The sequence below is a fragment of the Aotus nancymaae genome, unplaced genomic scaffold (assembly GCF_030222135.1).
Source record: "Aotus nancymaae isolate 86718 unplaced genomic scaffold, 86718_ANA_hifiasm-v0.15.2.pri h1tg000025l, whole genome shotgun sequence".
Taxonomy (NCBI): Eukaryota; Metazoa; Chordata; class Mammalia; order Primates; family Aotidae; genus Aotus; species Aotus nancymaae.
In genome coordinates, this window is record NW_026988438.1 from 32456809 (window position 1) to 32481367 (window position 24559).

At 43.6% G+C, this 24559-nt stretch overlaps 2 protein-coding genes across 6 annotated transcripts in view; one reads left to right on the top strand and one right to left on the bottom strand.

Moving 5' to 3' along the window:
* The window catches only part of JAZF1 (JAZF zinc finger 1), a 338342-nt gene extending 315832 nt beyond the window's left edge, over nt 1–22510 (top strand). For both annotated transcript variants that reach the window (XM_021670142.2, XM_012447777.3), the window contains exons 4-5: nt 11770–11939; nt 20093–22510. In XM_021670142.2, the coding sequence (XP_021525817.1) occupies nt 11770–11939; nt 20093–20269 (347 nt within the window). In that variant the 3' untranslated portion in view covers nt 20270–22510. The remainder of the gene's footprint in view (nt 1–11769; nt 11940–20092) is intronic.
* Nucleotides 22511–23812: 1302 nt separating this feature from the next.
* Nucleotides 23813–24559, bottom strand: part of TAX1BP1 (Tax1 binding protein 1) — a 96072-nt gene continuing 95325 nt past the window's right edge. For all 4 annotated transcript variants that reach the window (XM_012447774.2, XM_012447776.2, XM_012447775.2 and 1 more), the window contains exon 18: nt 23813–24428. In XM_012447774.2, the coding sequence (XP_012303197.1) occupies nt 24227–24428 (202 nt within the window). In that variant the 3' untranslated portion in view covers nt 23813–24226. The remainder of the gene's footprint in view (nt 24429–24559) is intronic.

Below are 24559 nucleotides of genomic sequence, written 5' to 3' on the forward strand. Positions count from 1 at the left end.
TTGGGTGCATCGGCGAGTGACAGTGGTCCTCGTGGTAGTGGGTTAAATTGAGGAATAAATGCGTGAATATTATAAGGAGCTCCTCCTCCCACCACAGTTCAAACACCAGCAATCACAGATGTGGCAGGCTCGCTGAGCACTTTTGTACTTCATCGTTTATTGTCTTGCACTTGTACGATTCTCTTAGACTTTACGGATTTTTATTTGATGATAATTTGTATTCATTCATTTTCCAACCCACTTAGTTCAGTTCAGGGTCTCAGGTAGCCAGAGCCTATCCTGGCAGCTCAGGGCATAAGGCAAGAACCAACCCCAGACAGGACACCCTCCCATCACAGGGCCACCCACATACTCGCTCAGATGGGACCACACAGACACACCAGGGAACCTCACGGGCACAGCCCTGGATTGGGGAGGAAACCAGAGGACCCTGAGAAAATCCACGCCTCTGGAGGGGAGAACCGGCAAACTGCACACACACAGTGTCCCCTGCTGGGGATCCATTTGTTTTTTCTCATCAATGTTGCAAGGAAACAACGTTGAACAAAACCTGCTGTAATACAGGGAAATCCTCCTGGGAGGAGGGGAGTGCGGGAAGAGGACTGGGAGGATGTCAAAGATCAAAACTCTTATCTTCCATAGTAGGAAATCAATAGATACCCCAAAACTGACACCAAAAACCAGCAGTAGAAGGACGTTATTTAGAAACGGAGAGGTAAATGCTGGCTCAAAGACTGGGGAAGGGTCACCGCAGGGAGGGGAGGGGCAGGGCACTTCTGTGGTTGATGGCCAGCCTCATAGGTCTAGCTGACTTTTTACTGCATGCAGTTATAACTTTGATTAAAGAGGAGAAAATTTAAATTAGAAAATAGTAACGGGGAATACCAAAAGAGCCAGGAGGCCACCTAACGGAGCTTCTGCTGACCAAGGTGTGGTCACTCAAGCATCACAGAGTATGCTGATGACTGGCAATTAATTGAATCTTTGAAAATCAGTGAGTCCAAAATGCTACTCAGAATGCGGAAGGTGGTATAAAGTGTGCCCAAACAGCAGCTCTAACATCAGAACAGTGAAAGCTGTTCTGTAAAGCAGATTGTTGTTTATAAAATAGACGTATTTTCTCCATCTCCTTTAGCAGATAGGCAGGGACTTGTGAGTGACTCCATAGTTCTAGGAAAAGTAGGGCCGAGAGCAAGAGTAGGAAAGACTGGCCAACACTCTTGCTCACAAACAGGGAGAAAGAGGACCTGAGAGTGGGTTGCAAGATGGGAGGATGGCCGTGTACCCTGAGGAGAGGGCTGGCCACACTGAGAGAGGTGCCATCTCGAATGACCCTCGTAATGAGACTGAGGCCATCAAAGTGGCAAAAACGGCCAGATGTGGTGGCTCACGCCGGAAATGCTAGCACTTTCGGAGGCCGAGGAGGGTAGATCATCTGAGGTCAGGAGTTCGTGACCAGCCTGGCCAACATGGTGAAACCCCATCTCTACTAAAAATATAAAAATTAGCCAGGCATGGTGGCAGGCACCTGTAATCCCAGCTACTCAGGAGGCTGAGGCAGAAGAATCATTTGAACCCAGAGGCTGAGGTTGCAGTGAGCTCAGATCGCTCCACTGCACTCCACCCTGGGTGACAGGGTGAAATTCCATCTCAAAGAAAAAAAAAGTCCTGTTTATGGAGGAAGCAAACCTTGGCCAAAAAGCCTAGGAGTCTAGTCAAGGAAATGCAGGCTTACTTTTGAATCATCTTGTCCTGACTGCATCCTGACCAAGCATCAGTGTGGGTCCATAGCGCAGAAACCCCCAACCTCCCCTGGCCTGCGGTCAGTTCCTCTGTCTTTTAGGTCTCATCAGATTCTTGTGACCCAGGAAGGTCAAAGCTAAGTATGGAAATGAAAAAATAATTCGGATCTTTAGAGCTAGCTGTGTCATAGGCTGAATGTAGGCTTTATCGTCACTGTGATCATTGGTGTGATTCATCTTTTGGTTGTGTTTATTTATTAGGAGATAAGGTCTTGCTCTGTCACCCAGGCTGGAGGGCAATGGTGCCATCACCACTCACTGCAGCCTCGACCTCCTGGGCTCAAGTGATCTTCCCGAGCTGCATCACAGTGTTCTATCCTGGTTTCGCTCATTTCCCACCTCAGCCTCCCGAGTAGCTGGGACAACAGGTGTGTACTACCACACCTAGCTAATTTTTAAACTTTTATTTGATTGAGATGGGGTCCCAGTACATTGCCAAGGCTGGTTTAAAACTTCTGCCCTCAAATGATCCTCCCACTTCAGACTCCCAAAGTGCTGGGATTACAGGTGTAAACCACCGCGCACAGCCTTAAGTTGTGTATTTTTAAGATCTTTTAAAACTTAAATAGTAAAGTTGGCATAATTTTGTTGAACTATGTCAAATTTGAATGCATTTGTAATCAATACTTAAATGCATTAGAACATGTTATTTTAAAGATTACATACTGATGTATTATTATTTAATACTATCTGAAGATTTAGAAACGTTTGTTAGATTTAAAGTTATAAAAGTTTGTCATTAAAGCAAGTACAGTTCTTAAGTTAAAAACATTGGTCCTTCAAAGTTGAAAGATGCAAGCAACCATGATTAAAAAAAAAAAAAGTCATGATGAGGACCAGGCTGCTCTTTGCCATGGAGGCATCGGAGGGTTTAAGCAAGCAAGCAAAATAACGTAATTTTTTTTAAAGGACTAGAGGGAGTCAAGAGTTGAAGCTGTGTAATCTTGGGTCCTTGTTCCCCTCTGAACTCGATTCGCTCATTCATTCGTTCAACAAACACATGTCCAGTGGCTCCTTTTGTGCCAGCAGTGTCCTGGCCACTGTGAAATAATCACAAATAATGACCAAGAACTCCAGATACCAGAGATGAACCAATACCAGCTGGCAATTCATTAGAAAGTGTTAAGTCCAGTGGAAGTATTACTTTTGGCTTGGAGAACCAGGACGGCTTCCACAGTTAAGGAGGAGACAGGGGAGAATGACGTTCCAGTAATAAGCCAAGGCCCAGGATCAAAGAGGTCAAGAATTTTCCAGGCATGGCCCGTGGTCCCAGAGCTATTAATGTGTGTTTCATTGTAATCATCCATTGCCAGTGCATTTAGACTATTGTTGCTTCAGCTCCTATAAAGTGGGTCAGTACCAATTAAAGCTAATTTATAATGATAAATCTATAAGACAGAAAGGCAACTCTCTGCTAATGTATTTGCCAGAATTTGACATCCCAGGAAAGTTTTAATTTGCTGTCACTGCAGTTATCACTTTTGTATGAATATTAATGATCTGCATTATAAGAAAAATGTGGCATATTGGGTTTCTGGAAAAGGTTGACTTTTCTCTGTATGTCACCATTTTATGTTTATGACTACAAAGAATGAGAACTCTGTAGGCAGTAAAACAGAGTGGGGCCATCTCCACAGAGTATGGGGTCAGCAAAGGGAGGTGCGGGCAGAGGTTCGAGGAGAGTGGGCAAGATTGGAAATCTTCTTGTGGTCAGTGAGAGAGCAAACATGGCAGAAGCACCCGGCAGTGCCCTGGACGGCGATGTTGTAACCAGGTGTCCCAGGTTCTTGGCCTCCCCCGCCACAGGAATGGGGGAAGAGGCCTTGGAGGTGCAGTGGGCTCGTTCAAGTAAATATTGGACCCAAAGAGTTTTGCAGAAAGCAATTTATTAGGCAGAGGGAAAGAGAGAAGTAGAGACAAAGAGAGAGCTCCCATGCTGTCATGGGAGGGGATCCAGAGATGGAGTCTGTATAGGTAAGGGAGTATGGGAGATTTTAACCCAGGAGTTACTCCCGCCCCATTCAAGTTCTCATCCAGTGAGAGCAGCTTTTCCAAACTTCCTCTGGAGTGATTGATCTTCGACTCAGATGCTGGATTGGCTGCCTGGCTCACAATAGAGCCCCTCCTTCCAAGGCTTTTGGCATCTTTTTAAACAAAGGAAGCTCACCTGGGCTGTCTACCTAGCTCACACGCGGGAAAGTTAGACAAAGAACTCTAGGCTCCCTGATAGAGGGGTGGATAGAGGCATGGCACTGGAAAGTTCTTGCCTTTGAAACCACACCCCTTGTGGACCCAGGAAGAGAAGTTAACATAGTCCCTCAACGTGGGCTCGGTGCAGGAGGGTGGCCGGGAAGAGGGGTGTGTGTGGGCAAGAGTTCCAGGCTGCCTTTGTTTCTTGATGTGATTCATGAAACCGTCACTGATTTTTACCTCCTTTGCCAACAACCAGTAGAAGCTCCCCACCGTCCCATGGAATATAATTGTCCTGTCACAGGGTCCTACCCTGGTTTTGCTCATTTTCCCCAATTGAAATGCTGAAATGGGCTCTTGAGGCCCCTCTCAGAAACTCCCACCACAGTGATTATGAAACCATGGAATATGAAAATGGAAAACTCAACCCAAGAAAGATTAGTGGCAGCCAGTTTTTACATGTCACACTGTCCAGTTAAATTCCATTTTCTTGCTGAAACTCTAACATTAGCGAATGTCATTTTAAAATTGATTAATCATATCTAAGACTATGGAGAGCCTTACAAAGACAGCTCTAAATAACCAAAGTGATCCTAAGAAAGAAAAAATAAAGTTGGAGGCATCACACTTCCTGCTTAAATTATATTACAGGCTGGGCGCAGTGGCTCATGCCTGTAATCCCAGCACTTTGAGAGGCTGAGGCAGGCTGATCGCCTGCGGTCAAAAGTTCAAGACCACACTGGCTAACATGGCAAAACCCCATCTCCACAAAAAATAGAAAATTAGCCAGGCATGTTGGCTGGCGCCTGTAATCCCAGCTACTTGAGAGGTTCAGGCAGGAGAATCACTTGAACCCAGGAAGTGGAGGTTGCAGTGAGCCAAGATCAAGCCACTGCATTGCAGCCTGGCCAATATGCAAGACCCCATCTCAAAAAAATTTATATTACAAAACAAAGATAATCAAAACAGTATGTAGTACTGGCATGAAATCAGCCACATAGACCAGTAGAACAGAAGAGAGAGCCTATAGTCAACTACTTTTTGACAAGGGCACAAAGGGAAAACAATAGGGAAAGGATACTCTTCAGTAAATGGTGCTAGGAAAGCTGGGTTTCTACATACACTTCAGTGAAATTGGTCCCTTATCTTACACCATACGTACAAATCAACTTGAGATGGATATAAGACCTGAAGGTGTAAAACTCTTAGAGAACAGGAGAACATGGGGGAAAAGCTCCTTGACATTATTAGCCTTGTCAATGAATTTTTTGGGTGTCATACTGGAAGTTCAGTCTACAAAAACAAATAAATTGAGACTACATCAAACTAAAAAGCTTCTTCACAGCAAAGGAAACAACAAGATGGAATGGCATCCTATGGATTGGGAAAATATTTGCAAACCATATATCTGATAAGAGGTTAATAGCCAAAATTTATAAAGAACTCATACAACTCTATAGCAGAAAATCAGATAACTTGCTTTAACAATGAGCAAAGGACCTGGATAGACATTTTTCCAAAGAAGACACAAAAATGGCCAACAGGATATGAAAAGGTGCTCATCAGTAAGCATTAGAGAAATGCAAATCAAAACCACCATGAATGATCACTTAAAAGACCGCACCCATTCAGACAGCTCTGATCAAAACGACAAGTAACAAGTGTTAGCAAAATAGATCTACTATATGACCCTGCAATCCCTCTTCTGGATATATACCCAGAGAAATGAAATCACCACCTCAGGAAGCTCTCTGCTCTCTTATGTTCTCCGAGCGTTACAATAGACAAGAACTGGAAACAACCGAAGTGTCCATCAGTGAATGAATGCACCAGGAATCTATGTACACACACACACAAACACACACACAGTGGAATACTATTCAGCCTTTAAAAAAGGAGATCCTGCTATTTGCTACAACATGGATGAACCTGAAGGACATTATACTAAGTGAAATAAACCACACACAGAAAGGAGAATATTGTATAGTCTCACTTATAGGTGGAAAAAGTCAAATATACAGAAATAGGGAATAAAACAGTGGTTATGGTGTGGAGCAAAGAAATGGGGAGATGTGGCTTAGAAGTTACAAAGTACTAGGTATGTAGGATGAGCAAAGCTAGAGAACTTGGTAGTAGTGGTGAGAAAGCTTTCCTCGGGGAACATATGGGGAAGGGTGGTTGGTACGTAACAGGCTTTTTCTGTTTCGTTTTTTAGCATCTTGTCCCTTTCCCTTGATGCTTCCTGGGAGTTATGGCTGGAAAGGGTGGGGTAGGGGAGAGAGGGAGAAGAGAGGGAATGTGAATGGGTGCAGGCCATAGCATGATCTTTTCCTGCTTAGAATCCTCCATGAGGCAGACCTGGAGAAGGGAAGTCCCTGAACAGGCTGCAGATGCTGTGTGACTGTGGGTCAGTCACTTCACTTTTTTTTTTTTTTTTTTGAGACGGAGTCTCACTGTGTCACCCAGACTGGAGTGCAGTGGCATGATCTCAGCTCACTGCAACCTCTGCCTCCCGGGTTTAAACAATTCTCTGCCTCAGCCTCCCCAGTAACTGGGATTACAGGCATGTGCCACCACGCTCAGCTAATTTTTTGTATTTTTAGTAGAGACGGAGTTTCACCATCTTGGCCAGGCTGGTCTTGAACTCCTAACCTCGTGATCCACCTGCCTTGGCCTCCCAAAGTGCTGGGATTACAGGCATAAGCCACCCCGCCTGGCCCCACTTCACGTTTTTAAAATTTTTTTAATTTTAATTTTTGTGAGTACATAGTAGGTGTATATATTTATGGGGTACATGAGATGTTTTGATACAGGTCTGCAGTGTGTAATAATCACATCATGTAAAATGGATTCTTCAGCCCCTCAAGCATTTATCTTTTGTGTTATAAACAATCCAATTTTACCCTTTTAGTTACTTTTAAATCTACAATTTATTATTGACTAAAGTCAACCCTGTTGTGCTGGCAAATCCTAGGTCTTACTCTATTTGTTTTGCACCCATTAAGCCCCGCCCCGCCCATGCTTAGTCACTAACTTCTGATGAGCGTGGGATTCAGTGGTCTGCAAGTTCCTTCTAGTTGTTAACATTCTGACCCCCCAGTCCGGGGCTCCCCAGCAGAGCTTGCTAAGAGGGTGGCCTTGAGGACACCTGCCAGCCTGTCCCCAGAGGCCCACTCTGGGCCCCAAAGGGGTAGATTCTTTCTGTGACTCTCACACTCCAAAAACCTTTCCTGCCCCAACTGCTTATAACTATACACATACATGGTTGTTTTTTCCCCTCTCTTTTACACAGAGGAAAAACATATATATGTATGTATATATTTGTCAGTTTTGAAAATTGTGTGGAAATAACATTTGTTGTCTCGGGATGGTGCGAGGCACAGAACAAGAACATCATCTCATTTCCTGATGATTCTCCCGGCGGGGTGCCATGCACCTCTCCTTTGGACTTACGGGGTGGAGCTTCGACAGGACCTAATGATCACCAACTGTACTCAAGACAGGCACTGGATATGAATTTGTCGTGTGAATAAATGAATGTGTCCATCCTTAAGGTCCCGTTATTTTCCCCTAGAGTAGCCCTGAGCCTCACTTCACCCTGAGAGCCTCAGTGCGGACTGAGGCCCCACTGCAGCCCCAGCTGGCCTGGAGGGCCGTGGGCTCAAAGTGAGGTACAAGAAGGAGGTGTTAAATCTTTACACCTGCTTATAAAAAATTTACTGAAACTATTCATACACGGATTAAGATATTTATACTTATTTTATGCCTACCCTTTTTGCTGCTTTGCATATGTGGTTTTTGCAGTAGCATATTAATAAATATGTGGCATTTATGATAAAAAATATTCACACACTCATACTCAGGGCAGTGCCTAGGATTTTTTATTAATTGGAACATAGGAGTAAAAGCCTGGGAGGGTGTTGCTAGGAGAGGCAGCTTTCCTACCTCATGTGTTCCAGGACTGGGAAAGGACTTCCCTAGCAAAGGTCTGGAGCCTGCTGGGGATTTGCTCACTCTGCAGTGAGTGTTGAGATAGCGGCTGAAGCAGCAATTGAAGATGAACGAATGAGGCTGGGATTTATTTTCCTCTTGTGGCCCAGTGGCTTTGGTGACTTTCGTTTCAGGGTAGTTCTTTCTAGAGTTCCAAAATGTTTGAAAGGAGACTAAGTGCAGTTGTGTTTTGGCCTCAAAAGTTTTCTGCAGGACACCACAGGCCCTGCCTGAAGTGCGAATGGGAGCCAACATCTGAGCGCCTGGGACTCGGGTCCCGGAGCCCCTGCCTTGCCCCCCCAGGCCCTCTGGCTGCCACCTGGTGCTGATAGTTCTCCTCGTTGATAAAAGGGGAGCATTTGGGGTATAAGAAAAGCTATAGTAGAAGCCCAGTATGCTCCCCTGGTTTGAAAAGGGGACTGTTCTCAAGAGAGAGCAAGGGAGCAGTAGATGAGATAAACAGCTCACACAGCATTCTGTTTATTTCTTTACCAAATACTCCTTTATGCTTACCATGGGCCAGGCCTTGTCCAGAGTCCTAAAAACAGGAACGCAGTTATTCTTCACAACAGCCTTAGTGTGTGTGTACAGGCATTCGCCCATTTTACAGATGAGCAGTTTGAAGCTCAGAGAGTTAGCGTCACTTGCCTGGGCTCACAGCAGTGAGCGCCAGCTACACTCCCTCCTGGCCTCTGTAGCCTTGTGGAGGTGGAGGCCGGAGTGTGCTTTGCTCCTTCTTTGAGCCCAAAGCAGATGGGGCCTGTCTGGTCCTGGAGTCTCTCTTGCATTTTTTCAGTAGGGATTCCCAACCCTTTTTGGAATTATCTTCCTGTTTGGTTTCACGACAGGCCTTTCTAAAAATAGCCTTATTTTATATGGAATATGTCTATGTAATAGGATTATAAAGATGGCATTGCTTACACTGCCTTCCGTGTTTTCAGCACTTACTCTATGGAAGTCCTCCTATTCCAGGTATCCTATACACACCCATTCTGATCCTTAAATTCAACCTGCAAGGAAGAGACTTCTGCCCATTTTATGAAAGAGGAAATAAAAGCCAAGTGGCAGGCCAGGCGTGGTGGCTCACGCCTGTAATCCCAAAACTTTGGGAGGCCGGAGCAGGCGGATCACCTGAGGTCAGGAGTTCAAGACCAGCCCGACCAACATGGAGAAACCCTGTCTCTACTGAAAAATACAAAATTAGCCAGGCATGGTGGCTCATGCCTGTAATCCCAGAGGCTTGGGAGGCTGAGGCAAGAGAATCACTTGAACCTGGGAAGCCGAGGTTGCAGTGAGCCAAGATCAAGCCATTGCACTCCAGCCAGGGCAACAAGAGCAAAACTCTGTCTCAAAAAAAAAAAAAAAAAAGCCAAGTGGCTTGTCCTTCAGCTAATGAAAGCAAAGGCATGAGCCCAGGTCTGTGCTGATGTTCTTTGTTAGAGGACAAAATTAAGTATAAACAGAAGTCCATCTTGCTCCAACCGAGGGAGATGACCAGTTTCACCCAAGGACTTGGTGGTGAGCTGCTCATCAGTGGTGTGTGTCTCACCTTGCCTGGGACAGTCCCAGCTTACACCTGTCGCCCCACACTACCTTTCCCTCTCAGAAGCATTTTGATTTGCAGGGTAAGCTGTATGGCTCCTGCCCGCCCTGCTTGGGGCTGGATACCACGGGCTTTCCCGGAGACGCTGTAGGCAGCTTCAACCCCTCAGGAGTTGATCGCTTTTGATCCAGTAGAGTTTTGAAGTTTTCTCTTCTGTTGGCTTCATTACGCCCCGAGTCGATCTGACGTGCCCTACCCTCCCCCATTCTAAATGTTTCGTGGTTCTTGGTATTCAGGTTAACAAATTAGCCCAATTAGATGGGTAAATGAGTCATTCTTTCTGAAGTCCCGCTGGAGGAGCTTTGTGAAATAGCATTTATAGTTTTCTAACAAGCAAGTTAAAGGACGCCAGCATGTGGCATTTGTTTAGGAGGAAAATGTCTTAATGCCCTACTTAAAAACAGATTTCAAGATTTGCTCCAAGACAGACCCCGAGCAACGTGACAGAGTGGTACCCCTGTGTCATCTGGTATGGCCATTTCCAAACCGTCTCTCTTTATTTAGGGAGTTATGGCCAAGTACAGTGGAATTTACTGAAATCCACATTCAACTCCAAAGCTTCATGTTTGCCAAATTGTTTTTTCTGCACTACCCGAGAATTTCTAACAGGCTTCAAAACAGACTGCTTTGAATTCCATCTCAGTATGAAATGGTGAAGAGCCAGCAACTCAAAGGAGATTAACAGGGAACCCCTCAGAAGAGCCTGGCATTGGGGGCTGGGAAGCAATGTGGGGAAAAAGCACTGTCCCTTAATGGCTAATTCAGACAATGTCTAAGCGTTTTAACCCACTGGGGCTCAGTTGCTCGTGTGTATAAAAGTGACAGTAATCCCACCTCATAGGGTTACTGGAGGATTAAATGAGATAATGCATATAATGTGCCTGAAACATAATAGGCACTCAATAAACTTCAGGTCCCTTCCTTCCTTCCTGGCTCCTTTCAACTTTTAGCCTCAGATGCCGGCGTCCCTGTTCCTGGCTCAACTGGCTCTTCAAACAATCTTATTAATGCCTATTAAAATGAAACCCAATAAAAGTGCCAATATTTGGTGTTGAAATAATTGATGTAGCAGAGTAAGCCCCTGAAGCACCCAGGCAGGCCCCTGGTGCAATTTAGCCTCACACCTGGGGGATGAATTTCACAACTGTAATTGCTACCATATAATTCTTATTAATGTTGTGCTATAATTCCTATTTATTCCACGGGGCTTGTAAATGCATTAGGACTTGTCAACATATTATTTTACACTGTTTATGATCTGTAGAATTATGTCCTTCAGGGTTGTATTGTGCAAAAGCTCCAAATAAATGGCTTTGGGCCTCATTAAAAAAGAGCAAAAAGAGGCTGCTTGTTGAAGTGGTTCTCCATCCCTGCCGTCTTGCACAGAAGTCAGCAGAGTCTAATTCGATTCTTAGCAGAGCTCTTAACCCTTAGGAATATAAGAGAATCCCCGCTTCCTTTCTGAGCTGTGTGACTGCAATGGGTCAGCCCTAGTGGGAAGTGTCACATGAGCTGAGGGGCAGATGCAGTGCCTAGGACTGCAGGTGTAGGGGGTCACTTCATCTTCCAGGAGCCACCCTGCATTCTGCTGCTGGCGATTTACCCTCAGAGCTCCTGGCCTTCTGTGTCTCTTGCTCCCTAGCATGAGGCCTCTTTTAGTTCCAAATTTCCCAGCTCAAATCTCTAAAGAAAAAGACCTGAAATTCATTTCTACTGAAGTGGAAATACCTAGTAAGTCCAAAGCAGACCCTGACCCCGGAGATTGTTGCATTTACTAGGCCAATAAAGCGTGAAACTAAGGGGACAGGGTCTGCTCATTTGGGGGTGTCAGGCACTAGCATGGGGATTGTGAGGAGCCTGTCGTTGTTGCGTGGTTTTGGTTTTGGGCCCAGAGTGAGTCTTCCCTGTACCTTTGCAGCCACAGGCTGGGCTGCCATAGAACTGAGCTAATGTTCTTGCTCCGCTAACTCCTAGCCGTGAATTGTTGGGAAGCCCTTGCCTCGGTCTCTTAGGTGGGAACGCAGGGCTCTTGCTCCCGAGTTGTAAGGGAATAAACGTGTTTACTGTCCCTTGGTCCCAAGAGTGCCCTCTCCATGGGCCATCAGTGCTGTCCTGGGGGTGGCCGGGTGAACCTGTGGGGAGATGAGCGCTCCTGACAGTCCTCGCACTGCTCTCGTCCTGCAGGCAGCGAGTATGACGAGGAGGAGGTGGACTATGAGGAGTCGGACAGTGACGAGTCCTGGACCACAGAGAGCGCCATCAGCTCTGAAGCCATCCTCAGCTCCATGTGCATGAATGGAGGGGAAGAGAAGCCTTTTGCCTGCCCGGTTCCTGGATGTAAAAAGAGATACAAGGTAATGGGTGCTGCGTGCTTGGCATAACCACGCGGAAACAGGGCAAGCTTCATGGAAGGCAGCAGCCCTTTCTTGACCTTAAAGAAAGCATATGAAATAGAGGGAGACGCTCCCCTCTTGCATTAGAGTGCGTGGCCTCAGCCCTGTGTGCGCGCAGGTGCCCTCAGGGCAGCACTCACCCGAGGCTGCTGCGGGACTTTCCCCTCTGCTGTCCTATGTGGGGGCCTGGCAGTCAAGAGGGATCTTTTGTAGGAGGACCATGTCTTTGATAGTCTTCAAATTCATGTCATATTGGGGGGCCCATCAGAACAGAGTATCAAATGTGTCAACCTATTTATTTGCCAAATGCCTTCCCCAATGGATGGCCCTACAGGTGGCTCACGGGGGACCACTCTGAAGTTGTAAAAGCCCCAGATGGCTCCCAGAGCCCGCTGGGGACTGTGGTAGGGTATTTAGCTTCCAGCTGAGGAAGTTCTTGCTTCCTTCCACCCACTGGCATGAAAGGGGATCAGGAGAAAAAAGGTCTTTGATATTTTTCTCACCAAACCACCCACATCAACTGCAGCCGCCTGTCTGCTGACCCAGGTCTCTGAGGGCCTGACTGGGCGTCATGGGCAGCTGGGGGTGCTAAATTTTCTATTAAGGAACAGGGACAAACTGATGAGAAATGCTACAGTAGTCAAGTATGGGTCTAGAGGGCATTTTAAAAAACAAAACTGCAAACTTCCCCATGCGGTGTTAGCAGCTCTTTAACATCCAACTGTGAGCTATAAGTATAAAAATCAGAAATATACCTGGTATGCTTGATGAGAGGCTAATTCACTCACAGCACAGCAGACTGACTATTTTTTTAAAGCTTAAAAAAATGGTAGCATAAGCACTTATACTGCCCCTTCTGAAATGTGTCTCTGAACACTAACCTATTTCAGTACTTTTCATAGCTGCTATTGATAAAAAAGCATGGCACACAAATGTGTCGCAAAGTTAGCATTTTTTAGGCTTCTCCTACTCTGTACCATTACAGTTCCATCACACAAACTCCAGATGCTCATTGTTTAAACTGAATTCAGCTCCCCGGGATGCAGATGTGAGAAGCCTCTGAGGGCTGGCAGAGGAGCCCTGCATTTGGGTCAGAACAGGTCTCAGGATGCATCTGTACATTCTATGTCAGGCGTGGAGTTGGGAGAGGAGGCAAAGGCCACTCAGGGGTTACCTTGGGATACAAAACATCCACGGGATTGTTGGACAAGCCCCTTTTTCCAGAGGGCAGTGCTTCATTGCAGAAAAAGACCTTTTCCATCTTTCTTGATCTCTATAGAGAAGGCTGCAAGTGGCCGCTCCCTGTGATGGTCTCCCCGCAGCCGTTCCTCCCTACCACTGCCGTCCTGCTGCCAGCTCTCCAGGGCTGAGCACCAGGCTGGGGGTGTGTTGCACATCGGCCATGTTAAAAGGGGGAGCCGGCCGGGCACCATGGCTCATGCCTGTAATCCCAACACTTTGGGAGACCAAGGCAGGTGGATCACGAGCTCAAGAGATTGAGACCATCCTGGCCAACATGGTGAAACCCCATCTCTACTAAAAATGCAAAAATTAGACAGGTGTGGTGGCACATGCCTGTAATCCCAAGCTACTCGGGAGGCTGAAGCAGGAGAATCATTTGAACCAGGGAGTCGAAGCTTGCAGTGAGCCGAGATTGTGCCACTGCACTCCAGCCTGGTGACAGAGGGGGACTCCGTCTCAAAAAAAAAAAAAAAGGGTCAGTGGAACCAGGAACCAAGTAATGACCTGTACTCAGGCTGACCCCCCGAAAAAACAAAGGAAATACAAGCTATGCCCTGGGTTCTGGGCAGAGGGTGCGGGGGAGGCATTCCCTCTCTCCCACCTCTAGCTCCATCCCCCTTTTCTTATTCTTCTTATTCGAATCTTCTCCTCCTCCTCCTCCTCATTTGTTTTGTCATTATTCTTTTGCTTTTCTTTCTCTCGGGTTTTGGCAGTTTGTCAGTTGTCTGTGTCTGGGTTAGTGGGGGCTTTCTTAAGTGTTCTCTCTCCACCTAAGGCCACTGAGAATTCAGTGAGCCGTGAGCTGAAGGGGCTGCCAGCTCCAGCCCCATTAACTGGCAGGTGACATGGGTGGCAGTTGGTGGTCCTGATCCCTGCGAGGGAAGCATGCGTTTCCTTCTCTGGGCCAGAATGCCAGGTCATGATACACAGGGCCACAGCAGGCTTGTGACCACATCTCCAACCAGGCGCTGGAGATGAGCTGCTCCTACTCCCCAAAGCTGGCAGCTGGCTCTTTCTGCCCCAGAGTAACTGGCTGGAAGGCAGGGCTGTGCTCCAGTGCCATTAGTATTTCATCTTACTCACTGCATCATTGCTGGCTTGGGAGCTGCAGAGAAGAGGGTGGGATGAGCTGGGTACTGTGGACTCGGGCAGAATCCAGAAGTGCTGCCATCTCATTTGTTCCCAAGGCAAGTCAGACATTTCTTATTCCCTTGCTGCTGCTGGCAGCCGTCTCTGCCAGCCGAGTCTCCTGGACGCTGACTCAGGATCAGCAGCCCTCACCATTTCATTGGCATTTACAGAGTGGAGAGAAGATGAGGTACCAAACTCCCAGACCTCATGCCGGGTAGGGAACGGGAGAGGGACCACACAGTAAAGCCAAGTCTCCACGTTTCCTTCTCGCATCCACTCCTCAGCCTAGGACTCTCCCTGCTCTTAGTAGACAAAAAATGATGTTTCCCTCAATCATCGTAAGTTCTAGTTACAACAGATTCTCTAACAAAAGAGAGATTAGCAAGAGAAAAACAGAAGTTTATCAACATGTGTATTTCATATACACATGGGAAAGACAGCCAGGGACGGGGTGTCTCTATACATCATCTTCAACAAAGAACACTAAGTACATTTTTGGAGAAGTAATGAAACAAAGGAAAAGGACTGAGTCTCTGGGAGCAGCAACTGGTGGAAGGAAAAAAGAAAAAAAGGCAGCAAATGCTGTTAGAGTATTAGCTTGTTAATGTAGATTCTTCTGGTACCATCTTCCAGCCCAGTAAGGGTCTAAAGTTCTCTTCATTGGTTAACCTTTGACCTCCCTGGAAGAAGTGGGTGGGCTATCTTCTGTCTTTGTAATTTGTGTCCTGTTTTTAGACACGCACAGCGTGAGCAGGGAGCCTTCCTGCATCTGCTGCTGCTTAACGCCTTCAGCTGAACAGTCCTTATGGCCAAGAGGCATATTTGGATGGCATATTCCAGTCCCCCGTCCCTTCCTCTCTCCGTCAGTATCTCTCATTTTAACCCTGCTCGTTTCTCCAGGCACAGCTCCAGTGCCGCCGCCTCTGGGAGCCCTCACCAACCTCCCAGACTGATTGCCCTCTCCACCCCTCATAGGTAAAGTTCTCACCCTTGGACCAACCCACATGCTCTTTCTGCATTGAGGCACCATCTCCCATACTGCCCCCATGCCCCTCATAGCTCACTGTCTTTGCTGAGCGCCCAGCACAAATCTCAGATGTGACAGATGCTCTGAGGGCGAAGGAATCAAGGCATAGCCCACGGGAACGGGGAAATGCACGCTCCCCAATGAGCCCCGGAGCCCCAAAGCTGTGGCAGGATTATTTTTCTTTGGATTCTTCCAAAGAAGTGTTCCAGACCTGAGCCCACCGCCCTTGCCCTGCTCATGCTAGCCTGAATTCAGGGAAAAGAGAGAGGACTTCCCTTCCTTCTAATGCAGATAGGTTTAAAAGATGGATTGAAGTGTTTTAATGTTTTTTCCCTATGATAATTTTTATGTTAGAATGGTGAGGATTAAAGGAACTTTTTAAGGTTTTTTGTTTTGTTTTGTTTTTTAAGAAATGTAAAACAGAATAACCCCCTGCCCCCGAAAGTTCCTCTGGAGTCCTCTACTGCATAGAGGACATTGCTTCAGCGACAGACAGACCCAGATAAACAGTGTCCCATTTTCAAACACTGAAAACCAGTTAATGATGAGGGAGTGCTCACAAAGTAACAATAAGTGGAAAAAAGGTGGGAGTGGGGGTGTGAAAAAATAGTGAAAAGAAATACGTCACATATTAACAATGATAGTATCTGTTCTTCTTTATGCTCTTGTGTTTTCTGAATTTCTGCAATTATGTAACTGAACATATTACTTAAATGACTGAGGGAAGAGACAATTCACTTTTTCCTAAAGACCCCACCCAATTTGCAGGACAGCCCTGTGTGCTGCCATGCAGTGTCCAGTAGGGCCCTGCGTGCACCTCGGCCCTCCTGCTTTCTGGGGCTGGTGGGGTGTCCACACTGCGGAAAGTGGCTTCACTTTTAACCCCCACCATTATCACTACTGCCACCCCCCAATTTGTTTTTTTTTTCTTTGTTTTAGGTTTTTTTTTTTTTTTCTTGTTTTAGAGGTTTTTTTGTTTTGTTTTTTTTGAGATGGGATTATAGGTGCGCACCACCACACCCTGCTAATTTTTGTATTTTTAGTAAAGACGGAGTTTCACCATGTTGGTCAGGTTGGTCTCAAACTCCTGACCTCGTGATCCACTCGCCTTGGCCTCCCAAAGTGCTTGGATTATAGGCATGAGCCACTGCGCCCGGCCCCCAATTTGTTTTTTACTCTTCTTCCTCATCATATCCCCAAGCAACTTCATCTCCTCCATTGTGTACAACATCCAGGCCCCTGGGAAATTGACCATTGGTCTTATCTAGGGCAAGTGTCACATGTTGTACTCGACTTGGGCTTCATTATTTGATTTGGAGTAGACTTTTTGGAATAGGCTCTAAATTGCCTGCTGTCTATTGACTATACCATCAGAGGGGACAGGTAGTTCCTAATGGTAGAAACCCCCACCTAAGTCCTCCTTTCTACCTCCTACCTTACCCACTTCCTTCCCTTAATAGCTTCATGTCAAAGTATCACTGTAATTCACAGTTTTCTCCAGACTGTTATCCCAGTCCTTCTTCCCAACTGGTAAGATTTTTCAAATAATACCATCAGCTGGTTGTTCTAATTAACGAGTACCTATCACCTTAGGAGACTATATGAGGAAATACAGACTATGGAATCAGACATCCCTGGGTTCCTATTCCAATTCTGTCATTTACCAGCCATGTGATCTTGGCCAAGTCACCCACTTTCTCTAAGAGTCAATTCTGTCATCCAAAACATGAGTTTCAATTAAGGCAATTGACGTCAAGTACCCAGAATGATAAGCTCTTTAAAAATGTTAGCAACTTTCCTTGCCCTTTTGAAGTTTTATTCCATTTTTTTTAGGACCAAAGAATTTCAGCAATTTCAGCATTTCAGGTTTCCTGCCATTATTTATTTTTGTTATTAATATTTTGGAAAGATCAAAGTTGTTTCAGGACTGGTAAGAAACTTTGGTGGATCTTTTCAGAGTTCCTCTGGTCTTGGAAAGAGGAAGTTCCCGTGGCCTATAACTGAATGGATGGATGGGGGAAATGTTTTAATAGAGTCTGACTTGACCTTACACTAACATTTGTGAGAAGGGCAACGCACTGACACTTGTGAACATTTTTAATCACAGCAGCAAAGACAAAGGAGTAATGGCACAGCAGGTTCCTTGACCAACCCTGGAAATACCTTATGTTTCTAAATGTTCTTCCTGACTTTTCCAGAGTAATAAAGCTGATGTCTATGTGGTGTTGGCTGTGTTTTCCTCACAGTCTCATGCCAGACACACAACATAATGTTTACATTCAAGCTAGGAATGGGCCACAGCACTTGCTGGAATCCCCTTGGCTCTGGCTTGTCCTTCTTTTGGTGTACGACAGATCTGGCTTCACATTGGACTGGCTTCTGTGGTTTTAGCAATTTCTAGTCTTAAAATCTTTTTTTAGCCTAATTAGTTAAAAAACTCAGGCCTCTTTGGAATGGCTAAGCCCTGATACCATTAGAGTTGCTATGCCTTTTTCTTGGTTAATGCTTTTGTTTTTTATTTTTCTATTTTCTGACAAGGTATGAATGGCTGTGGGGCACAGAGGTAGTAGATTCTTAGTGATGTGTCCTGCATCAAGTTCCCCATGAAAACAAGGACATGAAATGTTTTAGTAGCCCTTCATCCACAGAAAAGGAACCTGCTAGGTGCCCAATATTTGTTGAGCTATAAATGGGATATTACTAAGCAGGCAGGTGCACATTCCTAGCATTTGTAAGCCAGGACACTTTCCACCATATTAAAGCTGGAAGTGTTTTTCTAATGGTCATAAAACTAATAATCACTCTCTCTCCGTCTCTCTCTCTCTCATACACACACACACACACACACACACACACACACAGAGTACATGGCTTAAAACAGTTATCTTTCACAGTTCTCTAGGCTGCCTGGCTCAACAGCGGGGTTCTCACCTGGGGTCTCTCACACAGTTGCTCTAAGACACCAGCTAGGGCTAGAGTCATCTGAGGCCTGCTTGGGCTGGATACACACGTTGGCCTCTTCACTCATGTGCATGGGTCTCAGCGGGGATGGCTGGAATGGCCAGGGACTGGCAGGGCATATCTACCTGTCAAACATCTCAGTGGGTCTGATTCTGTGACTGCCACTCCCCTCCCCTTTCCTGCCCCAGCAGGCTCTGAAACCCCCAACATGCCTCTTAACAAGACAGGAAGTACCTTATGTTTGAAAGGATTGATGTATGAGGGACAAGGCTGAGGTGCAGAAGGCCCGGTGCAGGGCAGAGAGTGTTTGTCCTTCTGCTTCAGATCACTGGACAACCTTCAGACTCTGAGCATAGCCAACTGCTAGCTATTTGGCACCCCTGGGTTCAACACAGTCCAGCAGAGTTCTCTTCCAAGGACTTTTAAAAAAACATTAATGTGCACTGCACATCTCTAATGTAATAGTAATCACCAAACATTTATATTTAGTAGCAACCCTTCTTCCAGACTAGTGAGGCATATACTTGGGAAATGCTGTTCTAACTTCATTCAGTCAGTTACTGAGCATCTACAGTGTGCCAGGCACTGTGCCGGATATTCATGAGACAACAGCAGGGAGCCGTTGTCTGTTAGCTCTTTAAAGGCATTCCATCAAGAGTGGGAACAATATTGTGTTGGACTCCTTTAGCTGGGCAAGGGACTGGGCCTACCAGGACTGGATTTGGGCAGTATTTTAGGAAACAGCTCACTCTCCTAAAATCTGTGCTCAATAACGTTTTGTCTCAAGCTGTCTCTTCTGTGTTCCCTTACTCTCTAATCTGGCAATAGCTGACGTGGAAATTAAGAGCTATGCTCAAATACCACATCTCTGCCATCAGTTCTTAAGTCTTCCACTAGTTACTTAATACCCTTGAGCCCCTTTCCTCCCCATTTAATTGGGATGAGGATTACTGGTTGGTAAATCTGTAGAGAGAGAATCTAAGAATGGAGTCTTACATAGAATAGGCTGGTGAGCTAGCAAAACCGATTAACAGAAATTCAGAAAGCATTTTGATAACTTTAACATGCAGATGCTAGTGACTATATAAATAACCTTAAAATTTTAAAGTTCATTGTATGTTTGGAATGCAATACTGAAGGTAAGGCCCAGTCTAACCACAAGTACTTATTAAACATGTACAGGTGTGCAGGGGACAGGATTTGGGCAACAGGTAGCTTCCACAGTGGCATCAGAGATATTGGCTTAGTGCAGAGCAGGAAACTGACAAAAACTCTAGTTAAGGCATGGTAGGGAACTGTTAACACAGTTGTCTGGAAGCAAGATATAAATTGTTTTCAAATCAAAAATTTATATATGTCAAACTTTGAGATGTGCCCTAATTTTTTTTTTTTCTTTAGAAAGATATTTTGTTGGTCATGCTGAGGATTTGTATAGGATTGTTCACTGTTAACTTTCTTTAGAGTGGAAAAGATTCAGAGGATTTTCTTTCTATAGTCTGTAAGTCCTAAATATTGGAAGAAATCAGCACTTCCATTTTCAGAGTAATTGAGGCACATCTGAAATTTCGAGTCAGCTGTGTGTGTGACCATCTGTACAGCCCATGATCAGCACACAACTGGAATCCTTGCAAAAGCCTGCACTCTGAACAGCTGCCATCCAGGAACTACAATCCAGACCCAAATAGAGGTTTCCCAAGTTTGACATTCTGTGACTGATTCCATCTAATAAGAAATATTTTTGTATTCTCCACAGAATGTGAATGGCATAAAGTACCACGCTAAGAATGGTCACAGAACACAGATTCGTGTCCGCAAACCATTCAAATGTCGCTGTGGGAAGAGTTACAAGACAGCTCAGGGCCTGCGGCACCACACAATCAATTTCCATCCCCCGGTGTCGGCTGAGATTATCAGGAAGATGCAGCAATAACATGCTGGTCATAACTGTGCCAAGAAATCCTCACCAGCAGTTGCTGATTTTGAAAACAGCCACCTTTTTTCAGGGGAAGCATTCAGCAACCCTTTAAAGAAAAAGAATTAAATGCATGCTTTAAATTTTTTCTGTAATTTTGGAATGATGTATCTTTGTAGAGTTAATGATTTTGTACATTTGCACATGTAATCATCATACCCATTTTCATTACTTTGATATAAGGTGCTAAACAAAAAAGCTCTAGGTTCTTCAGCACATTTCCCCCAAAACAACAAAATAAAATTGAGGGCATGTGGCATATTGTTGAATTGTATTGCAGTGAAATCAACTGGGGGGAGGAGGGGCTGGCACTGAGATTTTTTTTCAAGATTGTAATGTGATTGATTGAAGTTCTCAACACATCAACTCACATATGTTCAAAACCAAAATAATACCTTCATTATCAAACTAACTGGTTACCATGCCTTACATAATGGAGTTAGTATTTGTGAGTAGAAAGACTTTAGGTAATGGAAATATAAATAAGAATGTTTAACATAATATGCTAAAAATATTTTCATATTTAAATAACATACATAAAAGGTGTGCTTTCTGTGTTTTATATTATCTTGCAAATCCTTTTGCCCTTTAAAAAGCTGAAAATCTTGCCATCTGACTTACTAGTCATTTTAGTGTTATAAATGGCATTTTGTACAAAATAGTCTATTCAGTTCATTCATTCATTAACACACATTCATTGAGTGCCTGCTGGGTGCAAGGGATTCAACTTATGCCTCTTGATATCTGCGGACCAAGATACCAATTTAGTGAAATACTTACTTTTCCTTGAAATCTGTTAGGAAACACTTTGAAATACTTAAGTGCAAATTTTGTGTGTGTGGAATTTAGTTATATCTTCATCTTCAGATGAAGTTTTAAAGCACTTTGTAGTTCTCTATTGCCAACAATTTAATGATGTTTATGTGTTGCCAATTCTTGCAACCACTGCCCTACCAATCCTGTGGGTTGCAAATCAGAACTAAAATTCTAAGCATGTTTCAAAGAGGAACATTTTTGTTAAGACCCCTATTGCCTCCTCTTCATGCTCATCATTTTTGAGACTTCTTTTCTTAAAAGGCACTTTTTTCATCACATTGTAGAGAGGTCTGCATTCTCATTGGAAATGTCTGTTTAGCTTTATAAACACTTTGCTGAAATATGAAAATGAGCCTTATTGACAATTAAGTGCTTCTTGCAGCAAGTGGTCAAAGAAAAGCATGACTAATACGACCCGTTAGAGTAACCTACATCTGGACCATTCCTGAAGTTTTTCCTCACCGACAGTACCATCATGCCTTGAGTGTTCTTTTCTCCCAAGTGCTATTCCTTAAACATGAGAGTTTACCAGTTGCCTAATTATGCAATAAAAAAATGCTTTGAGATAGCTAACTGCCCATAAAACAAACTCAGATTGCTCATAAAAAATTATCTTCCCATGTTCCCATCTGATGAAAAATCTTACGTCACATATAGCTAGGAAGCAGGGGTCCCTCCTCAATTTTCAGACGTTTTGAAAGGATGACAATTCTGTTAGCCAGATGAGTAAACCTCTATATTCATAAGTTCTGAATCTCTCATAATGAGGGATTTTAAAGTATTTATAAAGACACTGCCCTCTAAAAATTTCCTCAGATCTGAAGCATGGTCTTGGTCCTGAATATACAGTGTTATCCTATGTTTAAAAGGGTGATCCAGACGACATGAGAAGCAACTAGTTGGTGCATAAGAAGGCCCTACTTGGCTATTTCATATCTACCTACAATTGACCAAAAAAAAATTTTAGGCCAGCAATTATTATTTAGCTTCGCTCCTTCTAGTGCAAAGAACTGCAGGCTGGATCAGTAGTTTAACAGCTAAACAGTCATAAAATAGTCATTGTGCATGTTAAATTTCTTTCAACGATAAAACAAATTCCAATTTCTATTTACTTATTCATTGTGACAGTATTACTAAACAGGTAAGGATGGGAATATTTTGTTATACTGTGTATAGTGAATGTATTGTACTGTGTCTGTGAAAACTGTGCTTTAAATTATATTTTCATATGTTTTGTTGGGGACAGAGCACATTAAGTCTGAAAGCAACAGAGGTTTGTATTAGAACTGAAGGCAACTTAATCAAAATTCCTGTCAAGAAAAGCTGCTTATAAATGTAAATGAAATCACATTTAAAATAAACTGCCTCTGACCCAAAAATAAATATGGCTCTTTATTTTCCTTAGTGTCCATTATGAAATCCAGTATTAAGTGGAAATTAATATATCCATTCAGTTCCTCATTCTATCTTAGGCTGTTCAGGTGATGCACGTAGACTTTATTCCCTTAAATTTTTGGTTAGATTAGGCTGTATTACTGTTCTATCAATCACAAATTACTTAAACTGGGACCCAATAACTATTTTAAAATAAGTTCTAGGCTAGTAAGGATCAACAGCATTTGCTACTGGAATATTCAAAGGATACTTTTGGATGAACGTGGTCCATAATTATTACCTGCAACAAAAATGCTCCTACGGTTGAACATATTGTACCTAGGTATATTCTGCTTGTCATACAACCCATCAGGAAGCTGAAACTTCGAATCTCCAAAGCTACTGCTTCCTAGGACTGCTGTGTCCTAACAGCTGGCATCTGAATGCCTAATACTGGTTTGCCCTAGACTAAAATACCTTTTTAAAGGATACTAACAATACACAAACTCTGCTTCCACAAACAAATACAAATGACAAAATATGCTACAGTTCACATACAGCAACCCAGAATGCCACCAAGTCGAAATATTAGGTTAACATCTTCAATAGCTAGTTCACTCAGAACAAATGTAAACTATTTCGATAACTACAAAAGCGGTAAAATCAAAAGTTGGTACTTTAAATTATTCACATGCACATTATAAAAGGGAAAGAGAATACAGTTCAGAAGTATTTTAAAGGCCCAAACCAAAAAAAAGATGTTTAAGATGCTAGGTTAATGAAAAACTTTCACAAATAAATTTGACAAAAATGAAATTACAGATCTCAGAAAATGTGTCCTTTTTACTATTAGTGAGAGTTCTATACAGCAGACATAACCGAAGAAACACATTACTTTGATCTGGGTTTATGCATTGTACTTTTAATCACTTACTGAGAATATTTCAAATTTATATGCTCATCAGGAAAATTTTAAAAAGATACTGATACATATTCTGTAATTTTATGCCACAAACACCCATTATGAGATTATTTAATATGAAAACAATTATACTGACATCTCTTGTTCCATTTTCCTATTAGATATATACATACAATATCTAGATAGTTTAAAAATATTCAGGTTATTCTAAAATTTTGTCATAAAAGTAGCAAAATATGCCTCCTGTTAATTGCTAAAACCAACATTTCACATAGAAAGGCATGTGATCTCATTCCACATGCAGCTCCATTTCTAAAAATTAAAAACCTATCATTTAATGGGCTAAATTATAGAGCTATCTGTATTCAAAGAACTACTTCACAAGACTGTTATGATAAATGCTTTTTATTACATATTTAGTAGTCATGCTCAATCAACAAGGTCAACAGAAACTTGTAAATATTCTGCTAACTAATCTAGCACACTATACATACACATTTTTCAGTGCAGTAACATTCAAATAATCCTGTATCCTTTATTCAGACAATTCTGCAAACTAGGGAATAAATAAAGTTATGAATGCATAAGAACTTTTTTTTTCAAGCAGGTAAGATTAACAGAGATTAAAATTTACTGCTAAGTCAAAGACTGACCCTGATCCTAGTAACACCAAACTCAAAGTAGCTCTTGGTCAGAAAGTGCAACAGAGGGTGCGTGAAAATCGTCACTCCATGGTCTCAGTGGTCTATTTGAGGTGATTTTTCTTTAACCACTAAACTGTATTAACTCATAATAAAAAGTAGCTAGTCAAAATTTAGAACATTTTGATCAAAATGGGTCTGCACATGCCTTTCAAACACCTGCTGGTCATAGTCAGGAGGGAACTGCTCGCTGCACATTGGGCATACCTTCCAGTGACTTTCAACATGTTCTTCAAATTTGCTCTGATCATAGTTGGGAGGGAACATTACCTCACAGAGGGGACACTTCTTGTGAACATCAAAGCTTAAAGAAAAAGGAAAGAATTACATATTTCTAATAAATGTAGACTAACTGACTTGTCCATATATGACAAGGTTCCATTTACCTAGTTAGCTGATTATAATACTAAACAACCTACCTTAAAAGTCTTTACT